This window comes from Megalopta genalis, chromosome 1 (assembly GCF_051020955.1).
Source record: "Megalopta genalis isolate 19385.01 chromosome 1, iyMegGena1_principal, whole genome shotgun sequence".
NCBI lineage: Eukaryota > Metazoa > Arthropoda > Insecta > Hymenoptera > Halictidae > Megalopta > Megalopta genalis.
In genome coordinates this window covers 44,031,187-44,049,510 of record NC_135013.1, presented here as the reverse complement: position 1 = coordinate 44,049,510, position 18,324 = coordinate 44,031,187, and the positions used below count along the sequence as shown (strand labels likewise).

The window sequence follows — 18,324 nt, the reverse complement described above, 5'->3', positions numbered from 1 at the left end:
TACTTATAATAGTATACATATAAATCCATATAGCAATACAAAATAACTGTGTTTAGTGCTCTGTAAACCTAATGATAAACAATGTATCTTACGCCTGTACAACGCGACATGCAGATTAAATACTTAAAAGGATTAATTGATTTCAATGCGATATTAGAAATTTATTTTTCACGTTTCCGAGGAAAGTATCACATTCCAAAACATTAGAGCATCACGTGAGAGTGCAGCGACCGGAGGCCACTCTCTCTTTCTGTCTCTGCACATTATGTTTTCTACACAATAATGAATTATGTTGGAATGAGCGGTCAATGCATATAATTTTAAAATATTTGAAATTTATTCCTAATTATAGCAACCAGGTAATTAACACTAAAACCTCGTACTCATTAATGCGTCTTGCTCTATGCTCTATAAGAATAACAATGTTTCTACATATAGAAATAAAATGACACAATTTATTCAGATCTCTTTCGCCATTTTTATTATATTTATTAAAATTTCCATAATTCAGCAAACAAAGTTGTACAGTCGAGGCTATCATAACATAATTCAACACCCTTAGTTTGGTGAATATTCACATAAGTAACTTGTTGCAAAATTGATCTTCACCTTAAATATGCAAAGTAAAAAGTTAACAAATTTTTGTTGCTTAAATATTTATATAAAATAATATTTCAAATAATATTATTTTAAAAGTGATCGCAGACATGGGAATAATTATGAAATAAATAGCATTTTATTTGAATAATATTCACATGTGCCCAAGTCTGTTATCGAGAAGAATGGTTGGTATAATTGAATAATCGAATGATCTGAGAGAACTCTCTCTCTCTCTCTCTCTCAGAGTTTGTTTATTGAATAATCGAATAATGTATGAGAGAAGTGAGAAGCGATTCAAAATTTATATTGTGTATATTATATTGTTGCCAAAAAATTGTGTGGAAAATAGTGTAATACTTTTAATATTATATTTAATAAATTAATAAAACATTACTATCAACAATAGTATATGTGTGTATTGATTGCTAGATGACAGATAATAATTGCTATTTAAATGATTTGCGAGGTACAGTTTAGGTGATTAATGCATATCTGGCAATCTTCGATGTGCATCTTGGCAATGAAATATGTTATACTTTGTTTGCGAAGAGGTGCCCGTTAAGCCATGGAATTGCGCGAGTGCCTCTAATCTATTTCTAGTGGTGTATCCTAATTCGAGCTATATAGATAGTGATGAAATGAAGCGAGTACAACTTATTAACAAGTAACATCACCAAAACGTTAATTGAGCCGTTTATTTTGAAAGTGGCATAAGTCACTTTGTTTTTAAGTCAATATATTTAAGGGTTTGCGTTTTAACACGTTTAAAGATATGGATGCTAACTTTCGCGAAGATTTACTTATACTTGTTATCTCAGGATACTGATATTTTCCTCAGTATAAATAATTTCGTATAAACATTAAAAAATCACCACTTTTCATTACGGTAAAGTGACTTATGCCACTTTCAAAATAAACGGCTCAATCATCGATTTTTAAGAAACATTGCACATTTATAGTTTACTTTAAAATATTTTACATGTATTTTTCTTTATCGAGGAATATTCAGGTTCCGGAAGTGAAATTGCCTCTCGAAGTGAGGCTTCGAAATCCCTTTATGGTTTATAATTGGGAAACTAGCAAACATAGAAAAAAATGATACAAGTAAAAATTAGGTTATAAAACTGCGTTCTTTAAGGAGTGAGTTGATTGAAGTTTTATACAAAACTTTTAGCAAATTGTTAACATAACATATAGATGTTTTTTTTCACCAACCTATCTTTATCATCGTTACGAACCGAGGCTCGGGCATCTTTGCGTGCCCGGAGGTTTGATGCGATTTTGGAATTTTGATAAGAGAATTGGGTGGACTAGCCGATACTTCTTTCTTCACTAGGTTTAGAGGATATTGCGTAGTCTAGTCGATATTTTTTTAATCTCTGGGTCGCCACTAGGAGGTAGGTTGGTAGAAATTACAAATTGGGTGCCTCAAAACTTTTACAAAGAAGAAATGAAGACACACCTCGGGTGGTAAAGATGTATTTCTGTGGGTTGTACCAACTACTGCTTTGAATCAGAAAATGGAATAATTGAATTTGACAACTTGATAGACTGGTAAAAGATAATATATTACAAGCTTTCAGTCTAATGCAATTGTATGTGTGTGAGTGTAATGCAGATTCTAGATCGCGCTACCAGTTTGTCGCACTGGGTAGATGGAGGATTATAGCCTTCTAACGAGCGTTTCTTCGTAAGTAACTGACCCGATTTCAGTCGCACTTGGGCCTTTTATATACCCAAATTTTCTTGAAAAAATGGGTATGTTCATGTATGCCCTGGTCCCAGAAAATTCGTCATCGTATCGTATATTCGTCATAATATACAGAGTGAACCTGCCAATTGGTGCCAGTCTGCGCACGCTCCCAGGAAAGTGCAAGAAAAATAAGTCGGGAAATTCTCCGTATGTTATACATAGAGTGTAATTTCATCAAAATCATAAGTAGCATCATAATAACCAAAAATGACATGTTTTATTAATATTTGTTACACGCTGTAGTTCTTTTTTGTGAAGAACAATCTATCGGGATAAGCGATAGAACTCACCAAGTAAGTAAATGTACATTTTTTATTGTTCAGTTCATTTACATATTATGTAACTACATTTAAATTTTAAATAAAATCAACGTTTTAGAACCTAATTACAAGTATGTTCGCATGTACATCGATGGACATTATTCGTATAGATTGTAGGAGACCGACTGTAAATGAGAGAAATACAAATTATAATTATTATTCACATAAGAGTTTAAAAGAATTAATTGATTCATAAACTTGTCTTATTAAATTAAGAAAAAGTTGTTTTATTAAATCGAATGTTTTTTTTTTTGCTATTGATGAAACAATCTTCATTTTTCTACGCTTAAAGTTGAAAGAAGGGAACAAATTCGCATAAAATGATCTACAGAAACAATATTTTTGTATATGTATTTGGATCGTAAACATATATTTCATCAAATACTATTGTTTTTGATTCGACATCGTAAATAAAACTTGTCGAATTTAGTATACATGTTACACGTAACGTATTAACTATACGATCAGCGAAAGAAGTCGTGGCGTGTTTACATTCCCACTACTACTGCAGTCTGCTACAGGATATCGGCCAATATCGATCGCTGCCTGCGATCATAGAAGGGGCAGTAGACTGCAGCTGAAGTGAGAATGTAAACAAGCTGCGATTTCTTTCGCTGAACAATGGCACATTCAAGAACGCGTTGCTATATTTGCTATCTTTTTGAAAATTTGGAGAAACTAAATTATTTTTATCTGAAATAGTAGTTTGAAGTCTTAAAAATAAATTGCAAAAAGTTCCAGCCTTTAAAACAAATTATTTTTAGAAATCAGAAGCCTGTAGCCGATTTGTATGTAATAAACTTTGGACGCGTTTTTCTCGAAACTGTGTTTTTAAAAATGATGTGCCTCGAGATCTAATCAACTGATTACCTTAAAATTTTCCACAGATATGTATGTACCTTCAGTATAATACATATTTGGCATTGACAATCCATGTTTTCCTAATTTTTAATAATTTCGAAAAATATAAACAAAAATGTACAAATTCGATAAGTCAAACACAAACAGCTGCCATTTTCATAATTTTCACAAAAATGGAAATCTTCGATCGTTAATGCCTAGGGAATATATTCTAGTTTTAACTAGATTTTGAGTTTTTGTTCCAGGTACATCCCGTATGGCAGAAATCTTGCACACCTCAAGCCATCTTAAAAAAAGGACTTCAGAGCGATGCTGATTAACACTATTCCTACCGACACTTCACGTATACCTATTCCTACCGCGACCGGTCAAATGACCGGTCTTTCACAACTTATATTTTCAATATTGAATGCAGACCAATAGCCAGTTTACCAGTATAAAAATATATTTTCTTTTATTCAAGAGTACATAATCTACATTTCATTCTTTTTCGTCGCATTTTTTACAAATGGGCTTCTCAACTGTACATTTTCCGCATACGTACTTTTTACATTTTAGACAGATTTTGTTCGTCTTATTATCTTTACAATACCTTATCTGACATGTTTTCCGTTCACGGGAACCTGTACTTGTACTTGCGATGGGTATTGGTTGATTTTCTTTGCCGAGCTCTCGTTGATATTCGATGGCAAGTTCTTCTGCCAATTGGAATAGAAATTCCTGTCTTGTAATTTCTCCTCCCGCAGTTTCTTTATATAACACCCATGCATTTATCCCGGCTAAATCCAAGATATTAAAAAATACTTGCAAAGGCCATCTCCGAAATTTAGATTTTACCGAATAATTTCTGGCCATTTGATCGGTCGCATCTACGCCAAATTTGGTGCTATTATACAATTGAATTGTTTCCGGTGATCGGGTGTCATTTACTTCAACTTGTACGGAGTTGTGCATTGAACTGAGAACTAGAACTTTCTTTCTTGGTTTGGCTTTGTAAATTGTCAACATACAATTATTTGAGCGATAGAGTTTGGTTGAGAAAAGTGCCATGTCGTCGTTTTTCAGTTTTGCCAGTCTTGGTAGCTCTTTTCTATTTGCTCTGATTGTCCCAATAATCGTAGTTTTTTTTTTTGCTAAAAGTTTTGTTGCTAAAGGTAGGCTTGTAAAAAGTTGTCTGTGGTTATATTTCTTCCACATCCTACATACGATTCTGCTAATTTCATAGTGACGAACTCTCCAAGAGGAACTGATGGTTATGTCAAGGTTATGCCAAATATGGAAAGCCGTTTACGTACATCGGATGCTAACCAAAATTTTATACCAAATTTGTCCGGTTTATTGGGCATGTATTGAGTGAATCTACACCTTGCTTTCGTTGGAAACAATTGTTCGTCAATAGTAATATATGGTCCTGGTTTATAACAATTTTGACTGTTGTCAATAAACTTGTACCAAACTTCGGAAATCATAGCGAATTTATCGGTTTGTAACCGTTGGCTTCGTTGATTTCTGTCGTCAAATCGAATAAATCTCATAATCTCCGTAAAGTCATGTCTACTCATAGTATTTGAGAAAAAAGGCGGGCCCCACTTTTTATTCCATAGAAGTGCTATATCCATATTCTTAGCCTCATATGCGCCGCGTGCATACATAATTGCAAAAATGCATATAACTTTGCAGTAGACAGTTCCCATTTATATCCCAACACTCTAAATGCCTCTGCCTCTGTGCACTTTCTTATAACTATTACAAAAATGTATAAATCGTACTACCGGTCAAATGACCGGTCGTGGTAGGTAAGACAGACTACAAATATTTCTCAGAAAATAAACAATAAAAAAATAAGTGAATATTGAAAAATGTATCATACATATATATGAGGAAAAGTCGTAAAGTTTAAAGGCGATTCACTTACGTTGAATGTAAGAAATTCCAATTGAAAATTTAAAAACGGTCATTTGACCGGTCCCGGTAGGAATAGTGTTAAAACCTAAATAAACAGCATTTAAAAAAAAATTAACACTGTTTTTTATAGTTCATAGCATTGTAAAATGAGCCATAAAAACCTCTTAAACATTTTTACGGCGAATGTGACTCAAGCATAATTTATTCAATTATTATGTAATTAAATAGTACAGATATATTAAAAGACTTGGCAACCAACCTGACTGAACTTCCTTTCTTTATTATTTACTTTATCGCACTTTGTGTTTTATTTGCACTAACACGATCTCGTATTTCACATGAAATAATTGTGTATTAAAAATTATAGTTTTGACAGAGTAGTTGTAAAAGAGATTCGTCGTGTCTCTTTATTTTAGAAAGTAAATTGAAAACTTAGCCAATACATAATTCGATTAATATTAACAAATAACATAATATATAGTAATGTATAGTTTCTCGTGAAGAGAAACCTTAAACGGTCCCTTAAACATTATCAACAAAAAGACCATCGTTATTGTTGAGAACTTGAAACGATAATATTTCGAAAGTGAATGCAAGTGACACATCTGGGTTTTTTTCTTAGAATCAGTGAATTTCTATTGACGACGCATCGCACAGCGAATCAAAATGTCGAAAAGCTGGACAAGACTTGATTTTTCGAAATAATCGGCAATATCGTTAGAGAATATTTCAAAGTATATGAAACAAGAAAAATTAACAGAAAAAGTTATTACTGAACTGTCAAATCGTAACTTTAATTTGACTTTTATTGATTCAAATTGTTTGAAGTATAATACAATTTATTGATACTGTGTTTTTGCACCTGTTATTAAAAATGGTTCTTTTATGATTAAATAAAAAGCATAATAATCATTGTTTTATTTTTACAATCCTGCACGAGAGCATACACGGCTCAAAATAAATGATTATGTGAAAAAGTTTAAATTGATTAACTTTCTTTTATAATGAGATAATCGGTGAACGTGCTCGTGTTACACGGAGAGTAAACTTAAATATGTATACAATAATATCATAAAAACCAAACCTGCTAAAAAAAAAAGAATTTTCATGTTCTTAATGAAAAAGTGATAATACAGATGGATATGTTCCTAGCACATATGCGCTCCTACATTTACAAAGAAGACTTCTCATCGTATACATCTTATATATTATTACTTCTCTCAACTTATTTCCATAAATTACATAAACTTTGGTTACACAGAAGTTTTTTTTAGCTAAATATATGGTATACCTTTAAATTTATTTCAATTATGCATCATAAATATTTTTATAGTTATTAATATTTAAGAATAATCAACGATTCAGTAAGCCTGTTTATAATTCTTAGACTTTGTTAATGATCTTGTTATATACGTCCCATGAGTCCCGACGTTCATACTGGAATTTTCTGTTTCTTTGAAGTTTTACGATTAAGAATCTAGAAACATTGGTTCCAACTTGTTCCATTTTATAGTTGATTTCATCTCACACGCTTGTATGATCGCATTCGTTTTATGTATCTCTAGAAGGAACTGTTTACAGTACAAATGTTTACATTACTATTCTTTTTTTATGCGTATGTATTTATTTATTTCCACAGTTATAGGGTTAGAAATGAACTTTGCTTGTATTGATTTTACTGCACTGAGTTGAAACAGTGGAGTATTTCTCCTGAAAATCCGAAAAAATTATATTTGTATATATATATAACTTAATGAAGATAATGTTTATATACATATATCAATATATTTTTTAACAAGAAACTCTATTATTTCTATTCGTTAGCATTAAATTATGCAATTGAATGTTCTTTGCCTTAGAATGTTTCCTTTAATTTAATATCATTCCTTCTTCTTTCTCTTCATCATCATCTTCTCCTTCTGACTCCTGTTCTCTTCTACAATTGATGCAGATTCAGAAGGTAGAATCAAGTGTTATATTTTGCTTAGATATAGGTTTGACTCATCCAAAGGTCTCATATCTGATATCAGAGGATCCGAAATAATCAAAAGGTGTGTTCAACGCGTCGATATTACATTACTATTTCTACAGAAAATTTCCGTGCAAGACCTTCTCTGTAACGACGAAAGTATTTGTTTATTGCCTCGGTTACTTCTTCTAATAGCCTTCCAATAGATAAAATAGCATTTTCAATAATTTATGGTCCGTGAATGAATATCTTGTGCATAGTTGGAGACATAGGGTACCACAAGTGTAATTTAACATACAGTTTTGCAGTATCCGTAGTAAATGTTTCAAATTTATTTAAAACTATTTTATAACCATTTGAGATAGTTTGTAATATAACTGTAAGTCTACATATTGGTTTCACATTAATCCCAGTTATGCTAGACGATTGAAAATATCAACAATCGTTACGATCTGATACGTTCCTCTTTAAGGACAGATTTTGCCCTCAAAACACCCATTTTAGTAAAATAGTTTATACCGTCGGAAAGTAGAAATCTCAAACTTTGAAACGGTACGGGGTTCATTAAATTTGAATAAACATTAACAATGTTACAGGAGTTTAAAGGTTGAGCTACTTTTAAAATAGTCGTGACCGCACTTTCGGTACAAATTCACCACTATGCGTCGAGGATCATTACTCGCTTGCAACGCGGCCTGCAACAGTTCCACGATTGATGCACGCGAGATTACACGTTCAGTAATGAATAGCAATTTCCGTGGATGCAGGAAAAACCTCTGGCCTTCGCTCGCGCGAGACAGATAAACGGTTTCGCGCAACAGAAAAACAATGGTCCGGGTTTATTCTCGAGTAATTGTATCTGACACAGTCCAGCTTCGATAGCATCAATTTGTCGGCGAGACAGATTTATTCGACCTGTGCGTCGATTGGAAAACCGAGTTCCGCCACGATCGGCGCGAAACGAATGAGGAATCTTCCCTTTCTCTCCTTTCTCTTCGTCGACGGTCACCGTTGACCCTGGTGGCACGTTCATCCACAGAAATTCTCCGTCCAAAGATGGGCAAAATGTTTATTTAAATACAAATTTCGAATAACGAATGAAAGAAAAAAAAAATTGTATTCGTTATTCAAACGTTCGAATAAAAAAGTATTTTTATTCGACGAGTATCGAATAAATCATTTTATTCGACGAGAATTTATCCGAAAGATAAAGATATACAGGGTGAGTCTTGCAACGTGACGACCTCAAATAACTCGTAAAATATTTGTTGTATGAAAAAATGTTTCTCAAATAGAAGTTGCATGGCTTCTAGGGAGACATATAGTATTCTAATCAATTTTATGGTATTTTGCTTTTAGAAAGCTACCTTCAATTTTTTAAATGGAATACTTAATATTTCTTCCTGAATTCGAATAAAGCGTTGAATTCTACATAAACATTCCTTACGCAGCTCCTTTTCCTGTGAACACTTGGTCATAACTGTGAGCGTGGAACTTAGACTCTGCGCGAAGATACTGGTAAAGTCCTAATTCGTTTGAGTAATATACTACTACTACTATATAAGTAATATATACTACTTAGATATTAGTTTATCGAGTTAATTTAATTCTTTCAATTCACATCCTCTTATCGAATCCAGTCACTAGTATAGTTCTTTTCTACTATGCGAAACGACTTCCTAAGCGCATCATCTTACGTGGAAAATCGGTTCTATACGGGCATCCGTTGCAGTCCCAACGGAAAGAGTAGGAGAAGCGACCAATGGAAAAAGAAATCAGAGAGTCAATATTTTCTTTTTTGATGATTTATAACATGATTGCACGAAAACAATTTAAAAAAAAAGCCAAAGAAGTAACCCTCAACACCCAGAAAACACGTTAGTATGGACAACGATCTGCATATAGTAAATTCTTCCCAATTGTCTCTCAGCTTGGAGATAATCGGCAACTATAAAAACAAACGAATCCTATTCCCAAGTTGTCCATTTTTGTTTCCAAGCTGAAGGACAATTGGGAAGAATTTACTGTACTTGCCTCTGCTTCCTCAAGCATTTTCCTGTTACATCGCAGTGTTTCTAACATCGAGTTATTCGAACTGAATGGATTATTCAATTGAAGGTATTAAACACTTGTTATTTTTACTATGAAATTTTTTAATTATTCAGTTTTATTGTCTCGAAGTTACCTAATATATACGTTTGATTTTCTTTAATCTAACTTTTCTCGAAAATGGTTAAACATGTCTTGGAATTCCTATAGAAAACTATTCCTTGAACAGTCCTCGAGATTATTGTACAAAATTTTCTTACAGTAACCTGCATGTTTAATTGCAATCATGTTTTTTAGAAGCGCGTCCGAGGAAATTCGAGACGTTCTTAAGAAATAGGTTTGTTCGTCACCCAATGACAAAAAAAGGGAGGGGTTTCGTTCATTTCAGAACACATTCCATTTAAACGATTGCACCGAAGAAGTTTACAAACGCTTAGAAAATTTTTGCAACCTTCTATGTGTGAATATTAACAATAGATTAAAGCACATGTGTGAATATTAACAATAGATTAAAGCACATTCGAAAAGCTTCCAGATTGAATACTTCTTATGAAAAATATGCTATTGATGTTTGATTTTTGCAAATATTTTCGTACATAATTTCTTATTATTTATTAACCTGCTGCATTGCAATATTTGTTGCTTGTTTATGTATTATGTTCAAATATGTGTCAGTTATGTATGTATTATGTTAGAATGTGTGTTACCCGACACTCAGTAATTCTTAATAAAAAATGATTCGAATAAAAATTAGTTAATAGACAGTTCCTCAAAAATTACAATATCAAATGTTGAAAGATTTTTTTATTCCACTAAAAAACAAAATCATTGCAATTTTGTTAACACGACTGTATATTATTTATGTGCAAATCTATTCATCTTTGTATTCCCTTCAAAAAATTATTGATGTACTTAGGTCGAAAATTAATTAGTTTAGAAGTTATGACTTTTATCCGGAACGCCCATAAGATCACATGACTGTACGCCGTCCCGTTGCATTCCTGCTTGAGGCACCCTATTCGGGTGTATCAGACGATCAGCCATTCTTGGAATTTCCACTCAAGACCAGTGGTGTCCAATGGTGTCAGGGATTCTGCTCGGAATATGCTCCGAGTGGTGCAGACGAAACCTCACAAATGGTATTACACGATTCCAATGGATTGCCAATGGAATCCATTGTCATCATCCAATCTCATCTGTGAGGTCTCCCCTCCATCACTCTGCAGCACATTTCTAGTTTTAATATTTTAAATAAATTTATTTCTCTTATCTCTCTTAGTCTCTTACTCTTCGATATCTCGGTATGCTTCCACTATCTGACGCGGATGCGTAATTATCTCACTCTTACTTTTCTGGAGGAAGATCGTAACGTACACAACAGACTCTCTTACTACTTGTGTCTTTAGGAGAGCAAATTCTTGAGAGCACAGTGATCGAGAATCCTCAAAATGTGATAAAATTTTGTTCTATTGGTAATATATTCAGTTTACTATTACTAGTAAATCCAATAGTTTCGAATATTTATAGTTAGTTGTTGATAAGATCTGATAAAGGAAATACATACGTGCATCACTTTGCATATCGCTTTCACGTCTTTCCATAGTTTGCCGTATTATGTTAAATGAAATTATATAAAAACTTTGCTGCTTTATCCCAAACCAATAACAGGTGGCTTATCAGTCTGCGTTTATTATAACGCATTAATTATTATAATATAATTTATTTTATTTATTTATAATTTATTTAATTATTATCTTATAATATAATATATAATATTCAACGCAAATATTAATCGATGTCACATCTTTTATATCTAAGGTTGTTGAAATTATAAAGACACCTCCATAGGAAATACTTGAAAAAAATGTCGGAATTCCAGCATACATTCTAATGAAAATTGCAAAAGTCTAAATGAACACTGTTTTGTCATTCTTATGAAGCAACACGCGTCAGTCACGATCAGTGCTCGGCAAGTTTGGTATTAAACTTTCAAGCGCATTGCGAACAGTCTGAAGAAATTATGAGATATCTCCGATGGGACGAGCGATTACATTTTTGAATCGACAAGCTTTTTCTACAAAAGAGGATGACACAATAATAAATATAGTATAAAAAAATCTCTGAGAAAGCTGAATGGAGTATGTAGTGCAAGGTGAATGCCATTCATTGATAATAAGTGCGCGAAGTGACCGCGAAAGCCGCGCGAAGCGATTGATTTTCGAATGCGAGTGCGGCTTCAGCGAAGCTCCACATTTCGAACATGGCTGCGCGTCGCGCCGATGCTCTTTTTGTCACGTAACAGCGCAGCGTATTTACAGTGTCAGCAATCAGGTGGTGAAGTAACGTCAGAGAAGCCGAGAGAAATCGGTGGACACAGAAGAGGGAAGTAGGTGGTGAGGGGATGGTGGAGAAAGGGAGTCGCCTCTGTTCGAGAGAGATAAACTTTCGACGCGCATCGAAGAATTACACGAAGCCTGGCTCTGACTCGCTTGCCTCGCCGCGCCGCGCCGCGCCAATCCGCTCCACACTGTTCCGCTCGCTCTTACTTCCTTCTTCCTAGGGTTCGCCTCGATCACGGCCACGGTCGGCCAGAAGAAAGGTTGCTCAGTTGCTCCAATGCTCCGTTCTTTCTTGCGTCCCGCTGACTCACGCCGCGCCATACCGATGGTTTATTAACCCTCGCGGATGCTTTAGCGAAACATTTAAATAGTGGACGCGCCGATACCGATACCGGCGCCCATTGTTCCACACGTGAACGTAAATTTTGAAAGTTGGACAGCCCGGGTTTTCGTGGTCTGTTACTTTCAACGCTATACCCGTTGTTAGTATAGTCGAACGAACGAGCGTCATTCAACACTCGCCTGTAGAGTGGTTCCTATTAATGCATAAGCACTCTTGCAAATTTCAGAATAGAACTTAGAGATTCCTCAAAAAGTTAAAAGAAATACTGAAAAATCATCGACACGAAGTGAAAGGGAAAAAACAAAATAGAATATAAAAAGGATTATCAAATGAAAGAGTCAATTGAAGTCGAACGAAACAAATTTTAATAATTTTTTATACGTCATATTAAAAAAATTAAAATTAAAGAAAAGTTTCCTTCGTCAACTGAAAGATAAAAATGCTAGTAGGTTATATTAATTTATACGTTCTTTTTACATGCTAGAGAGCTGCGCGGCAGGCTGTCAATGACTTTCCGATAACCTCCGTGGATTTCGCTATACGCTTCGATTATCGCATCCTTTAATTCGAAAACGTTTCGAAATTTCCGACTTTCAGGCAAACCGCGCCGTATAGAACGTGGACATCTGATAACATTAACTAATGTACTCCTCACCGTCCATCCTTTTTCATGAAAAAGTCAATGGGAAGGTCCCATAATTGCATAAGTTCCCCAAGGATTAGAGATCCACTGCGAAACTTCTTTTTGAAAAATACCGTGATTCCTTTCTCAACCAATGAGAGGGGAGCTCGACTGGCGCAAGGCGACCGAGCCAACGAACAGTCGAAACCCCGTTCCATTTATTGGCTCGGCTGTCTCGCGCCAGACGAGCTTGCCTCTCATTGGTCAGTTGTTTTCGTTAATACCCGATAAGCAAAGCCGCGGATTGCATTTTCGCTAAGGAAAAAGTTACTTTAAATAACGTCAGGAATTCCTCATTTCCAGAACCAGAATCGATACATTTCATAGCAGTTATGAGTTCTTTTTAGGCTGTGAGAATTCTTTATAACTGTTTCAGTCAGAATTGATATACACGTATACTTGTGAACAAAAGTTACGAAAAAACTTTTAATAAGCAGTAAATTTTTTTAAAAGTGCACTAGATGACTAGATGAGTTAGAGGAACTAGTTCATTGTATTACGAATAAAATACATTTTTTTAAATCCTGCTATTACTTGAAATGACAAGAAAAAATAAATAACTCGATGAAGATAAATAAATTGATTTCGATGACATTTCCAGCACGCATATAAGATACCGAGATCTACGGAATACATTCTTCAAGTGTTCGTTCTAGAGGCAGATAAAAAAGTTAAAAAATAAGAGCGTTTTCATTCTTTTTTTGCCATTTCAATAGCAAAATTAAAAAAAAGTATTTTAGTCATTGTACAGTAAACATTTAAAAAAGATTCAAGTCATTTGGTCCAATTTGAAAAAAAGTTATTGTGCTTTGAAAGATGTTTCTTAACTTTTGTCCGTAAGCGCACGTACATAATATTTTAAAACCGTTACTTTCGGAATCTTTTTCTTCCCTGGGCGAAACATTAGTATTTTCATTTCCATTCTACTTCAAAGCGTGATAGAAATAGAAAGTATCCATCGTCTGCAGAAGTGGGCAGGTCTGGTTCTTTCTAACAGTAAGTGTCCGTTCCGTATAAAATGTGTAAGAGACGTGCAAGACCAGTGACTCTCGTTTCCAGAAATACTAAAGGATACACGAACTTTCTCCCGGCTTCGCGGCTGTTGCCTACAGCAACCTTACTCGTTAATCATTACTCATTAATCATTGCGCATTGCTCATTCATATTGAAACTAATTATGAGACCACTCGCCGACCCCAACGGAGCCTCGAAAATCGTGATGTGAAACAAATAAAGGAAAGGGGCCTTTTTCGTCGAACAGCCAAATGATTCGCTGTGATCAGCTCCATTGGAACCGGCGTTTGGCCATATAAAATATACAGTAGAATCTCGATTATCTGATTTCAGCTTCATCAATTTCTACAGTAAATCGTTTCGCGTGTGGATTGCCTTAAATTTAGCCGATTACGTGCGAAAAATATTTGTATAATGAATAATTCTGATATTGGAAGACCGGATAATCGTTGTTCTATCGTATGGAAATCTGTACTACATAGTATAGGTGAATACCTTTCGGGTGATATCTGGTCGACAAAGCCAACCACCTTCTTTTTGGTTCCGTTAACGCTGAGCGAAGGCATACTACAAGGGGTAACGATTTACAACATACACAGAAACGACATTTCAGTATTACTTAATGAACCTCTCTACTTTGATGGCCCCAGAAATTCAACTTTTCTTCGTCAAATTTTTTAATCACGATTTCTCGAAATATTTTGGAGAAACTTACAAAATTGACAACACTGCAGACTTTAAAATGTAGCGTCCCTCGTAAACATTGTAGTTAAACTGCGGATTTTTATAAAAAATTTGCAATCGATTCTAAAGAGAAAAAGGCAAACATGTATTTCTTCGTTCGACGAATTTAATAGCTACGTCGAAAATTACTTTTTTGACAAAAATTAGTAAGTGAAATACGAACGCTCAACAAAGAGCAAAGACTTCGGAAGAATTTCAGAATATTTTTACACTATTCCCCTTTTGTTAAAATTATCAGAGATGAAAAAATACGTTACTTCCTACAACAGATACACAAAATTTTTATTTTCCATACGCAGTAATAACATTTCCTAGTATCTTTACAAGTTGATGCTTTATCTGTTCGATTCGATCGTAAACGCATAAAGTCTGCAGTATAATTATTAAACTGCGGATCTCTATGCAAAATAAAAGTTGACTGTACTAATTGCAAAATATAGAAGCTACATAGATATTTCTTTCGTTTCTTAATCATTTTAATAAGTTGAGAACAATCTAGCAGTATTTTTAAACTGTATAAATATTTTTGCATTTGTATCTACATAAATGCATGCAAAATGTCCGTAGTCTAATTACAACAATACTTGAAATTTTTAATTTTGCTTTACTCCAAGTGACGCTCTCCGCATTGTGAAAGTTGCCGCGATATCAAAAACTATAAGCATGTCAACATTCGGAACATTTGATTTTTCAGTAAAAAAAAAAAAATTAAAAAGTCAACGGACTGCTGGTAAACATTCAGGTTTCTTATTTTTGTTCGGATTAAATATTCGACATTTTTCTGCTTCACGCAATTACAATAATTGATGTTATTTTCAACTTTAATAATTGAGTGAAAATTAGTTTCACTTGAAAAAATGACGAAAATTCGTATGATCTTTCGACCGTCAAAGTAGAGAGTTAAACTCCTCGAGCTATGTTCACATCGCCTTGACTTCGCAAACTGTAGATTTGGCGTATTATAGCTTCAACGCTTTCTATGTAGAGCGTATAATTTGCGGTTTAATCCTGCCATTTTAAGGCTTTGTTTTCTGATCAAGATGATGTGGACGTGGCTTTAGGTTCAGTCATGTTCAAGATGCCCTGAGAGAAATTAAAGCGTTTCCAAGAAAAATTATCGGACTGCAAACCAATTAGCTCTAAACATGTACTTTCACCAAAATATTACTAATGTTGTCTGCACGAACTCTGCAACAATACAAATATAAAATTGTTGTTGAGAAATTCTGCATCTCATTGTCCTTGTTGCAAAACCAAGCTATATAAAGAAAATTAACATATTTCCAAACGTAAATTAAATCAATTTCTTTCTATATAATTTAAAAACAACTTATTAATTTTTAAATGCAATGCGATGTTTCTATACGAATTATTTGCTCTGGTAATTTCAAATAACAACACTCCATAGCCATGAGTTACTTAATTTTGTGCAAATCGAAAGAGACAAAATTAGTTGCAAACGTTTTTTCATTAGGTTTTTAAATTAAATTTTGAAACATGAAGAAAGTATTTCTCTTATGCTATATAAAAACATTAATTTCAAAATTTTTTTAAATATTCCACTTTTTGATAGTTATGAAAAGTATACTATAGATATACATATACATATGTATAATACAGAGTGTAGCACGTAACTGTCGCCACTGAAAAATGTTTCTAATGAAAATCAATCAATATTTTCTCGACTACATATTGAAATACAACAATTTTTAAATCTATCGCTTTTCGACTAAAAAGTCAAAGTCACTTTGATTTTTTTAAAATAGCAACCTGTATTTTTGACTTCGTAGTGTCATTGCTGATGAAAAAATTAATTCAACGACCTACTATACGACCTCCAGATAACCTTGACTTCAGCAAGTAGGGTGGAACAACAAAAGTGTAAATACCGAAAGCTATTTTACTTCAATCAATTTATCATAAGTGCCCGAAATATAGTCCTCCGACTTGCTCCACTATGCTGTACGCTCTGTCAATTCAAAGTATTGAACTTTTGAAAAAGCGAATCCACACAGCATGTATGGAGGTTCATCGTAACAGTATTATAGCTGCAATTGATTGTAACTTGTTTACATGCTTATTCTAGCTACTGGAATTGTGCTTACAAGAAAATGTACTATTCTTCGAGCACTTATTGTAAATTGATTGTAATAAAATAGCTTTCGGTATTTACACTTTTGTTGTTCTACCCTAACTTGATGAAGTCAAGGTCATCTGAAGGTCATAGTTTACTAGGTTGTTGAATTCAGTTTCTCATCAACAATAACACTATGAAGTCAAAAATACAGAGTGCCATTTGAAAAAGTCAAGATGACCTTGATATTTTTATCGAAAAACAATAGTTTTTGAACATTGTTGTATTTCAATATGTAGCCGAGTAAATACTGATAGATTTTCATTGGAAACATTTTTCTGTCAGACTGTCAAAAGTGCTTGAAAAATCGTGGCGACAGTTACTTTTACATGTACATACAGGATGACCCATTTGAAGATTTGCATTTAATTATCTCCTAAACTATAGGTTGTTTCTACAAATGTTCTGAATGTAACTTTCCCTATTTCAAGATGGACATCTTATGATAATCACAAATCCTCTCTAGATGGATATGCCTCCGAGATTAGAAGGTGACCTTGATTTTCTTAAATGGAACTGTATGTTTTTTTTCTAGATAAGCTTGTAGTCCATTCCAAGATGAAATCAGTCATGTACAACACGTTGGCATTTCAAGGTCGCTGTAAACATGAGAAACACCGACGAAACAATGCGAGGAAATACTCGGACTACATAAATTTTGGAGACAAATGTAAGTTTTGAACGGCATTAAATGACTTTGAGCAATCTCGAATGACCAAATTGTTATAGGTCAATGAATTCGTCTTGGAATGGGCTACAAGTTTATCTAAAAACACACAGTTCCATTTAAAACAAAATCAAGGTCACCGTCACATCTCGGAGACATATCCAGTTAGAGAGAATTTGTGACTACCATAAGATATCCGTCTTGAAACAATTTTAGAAACAACCTTAGCTTAGAAGATAATTAAGTGCAAATCTTCAAATTGATCACCCTTATATGAAATATATATATATTTATTATATAAATATATATATATTTATTTTATATATATATATATATATATATATATATATATATATAATAAAAATGTATATACAGGGTGACACATTTAAATCGATCCAGTCAAATATCTTCGAAACCGTCAATATACTAAAAAATGTTTCAAACGAAATTTGAATGGTCTTAGGGGGCATGTAATCTGACATTAATAAGATTTTTCTAGGTGAAAGCGTTTGAGCACACATATGAAGGTCAACTTATTTTTTTAAATGGAATCATACATTCTTTAATGTACTAACCGACACAGCTCGCCATTCTCTTCATAAAAATATTAGGGCTCTTATTACGAACAATCATTGGTTTAAAAGATATCTTAATTTTATTAATGATAGTGTTAAAACACTCGCCTATCTAATGTTTGTGTTCAAACATACAAGCTTCAGCCTGAATGCAAAGATTTACTCTTGTCTCTAAAAGATACTGAAATTCAAATATCTTCTAAACAAATGATTTTTCGCAATAAATGCTTTAGTATTTTTATAAAGAGAATGACGAGCTGAATCGACTAGTATAATAAAAAATATATGATTTCAGTAAAAAAAAAATTAAGTCCTCGACGCGTTCACCTAAAAAAATTTTATCAATATCAGATTATGTGCACCCTAAAA

General features: G+C 33.6%; 1 protein-coding gene across 6 annotated transcripts in view; it reads right to left on the bottom strand.

The window, feature by feature from the left end:
- Positions 1-18,324, bottom strand: part of LOC117218897 (uncharacterized) — a 195,601-nt gene that overhangs the window by 54,069 nt on the left and 123,208 nt on the right. For 4 of the 6 annotated variants that reach the window (XM_033467663.2, XM_033467918.2, XM_033468153.2 and 1 more), the window contains one exon: positions 14,331-14,402. The exons of the other annotated variants lie outside the window; for them this stretch is intronic. In XM_033467663.2, the coding sequence (XP_033323554.1) occupies positions 14,331-14,402 (72 nt within the window). The remainder of the gene's footprint in view (positions 1-14,330; positions 14,403-18,324) is intronic. 6 annotated transcript variants of the gene reach the window in all.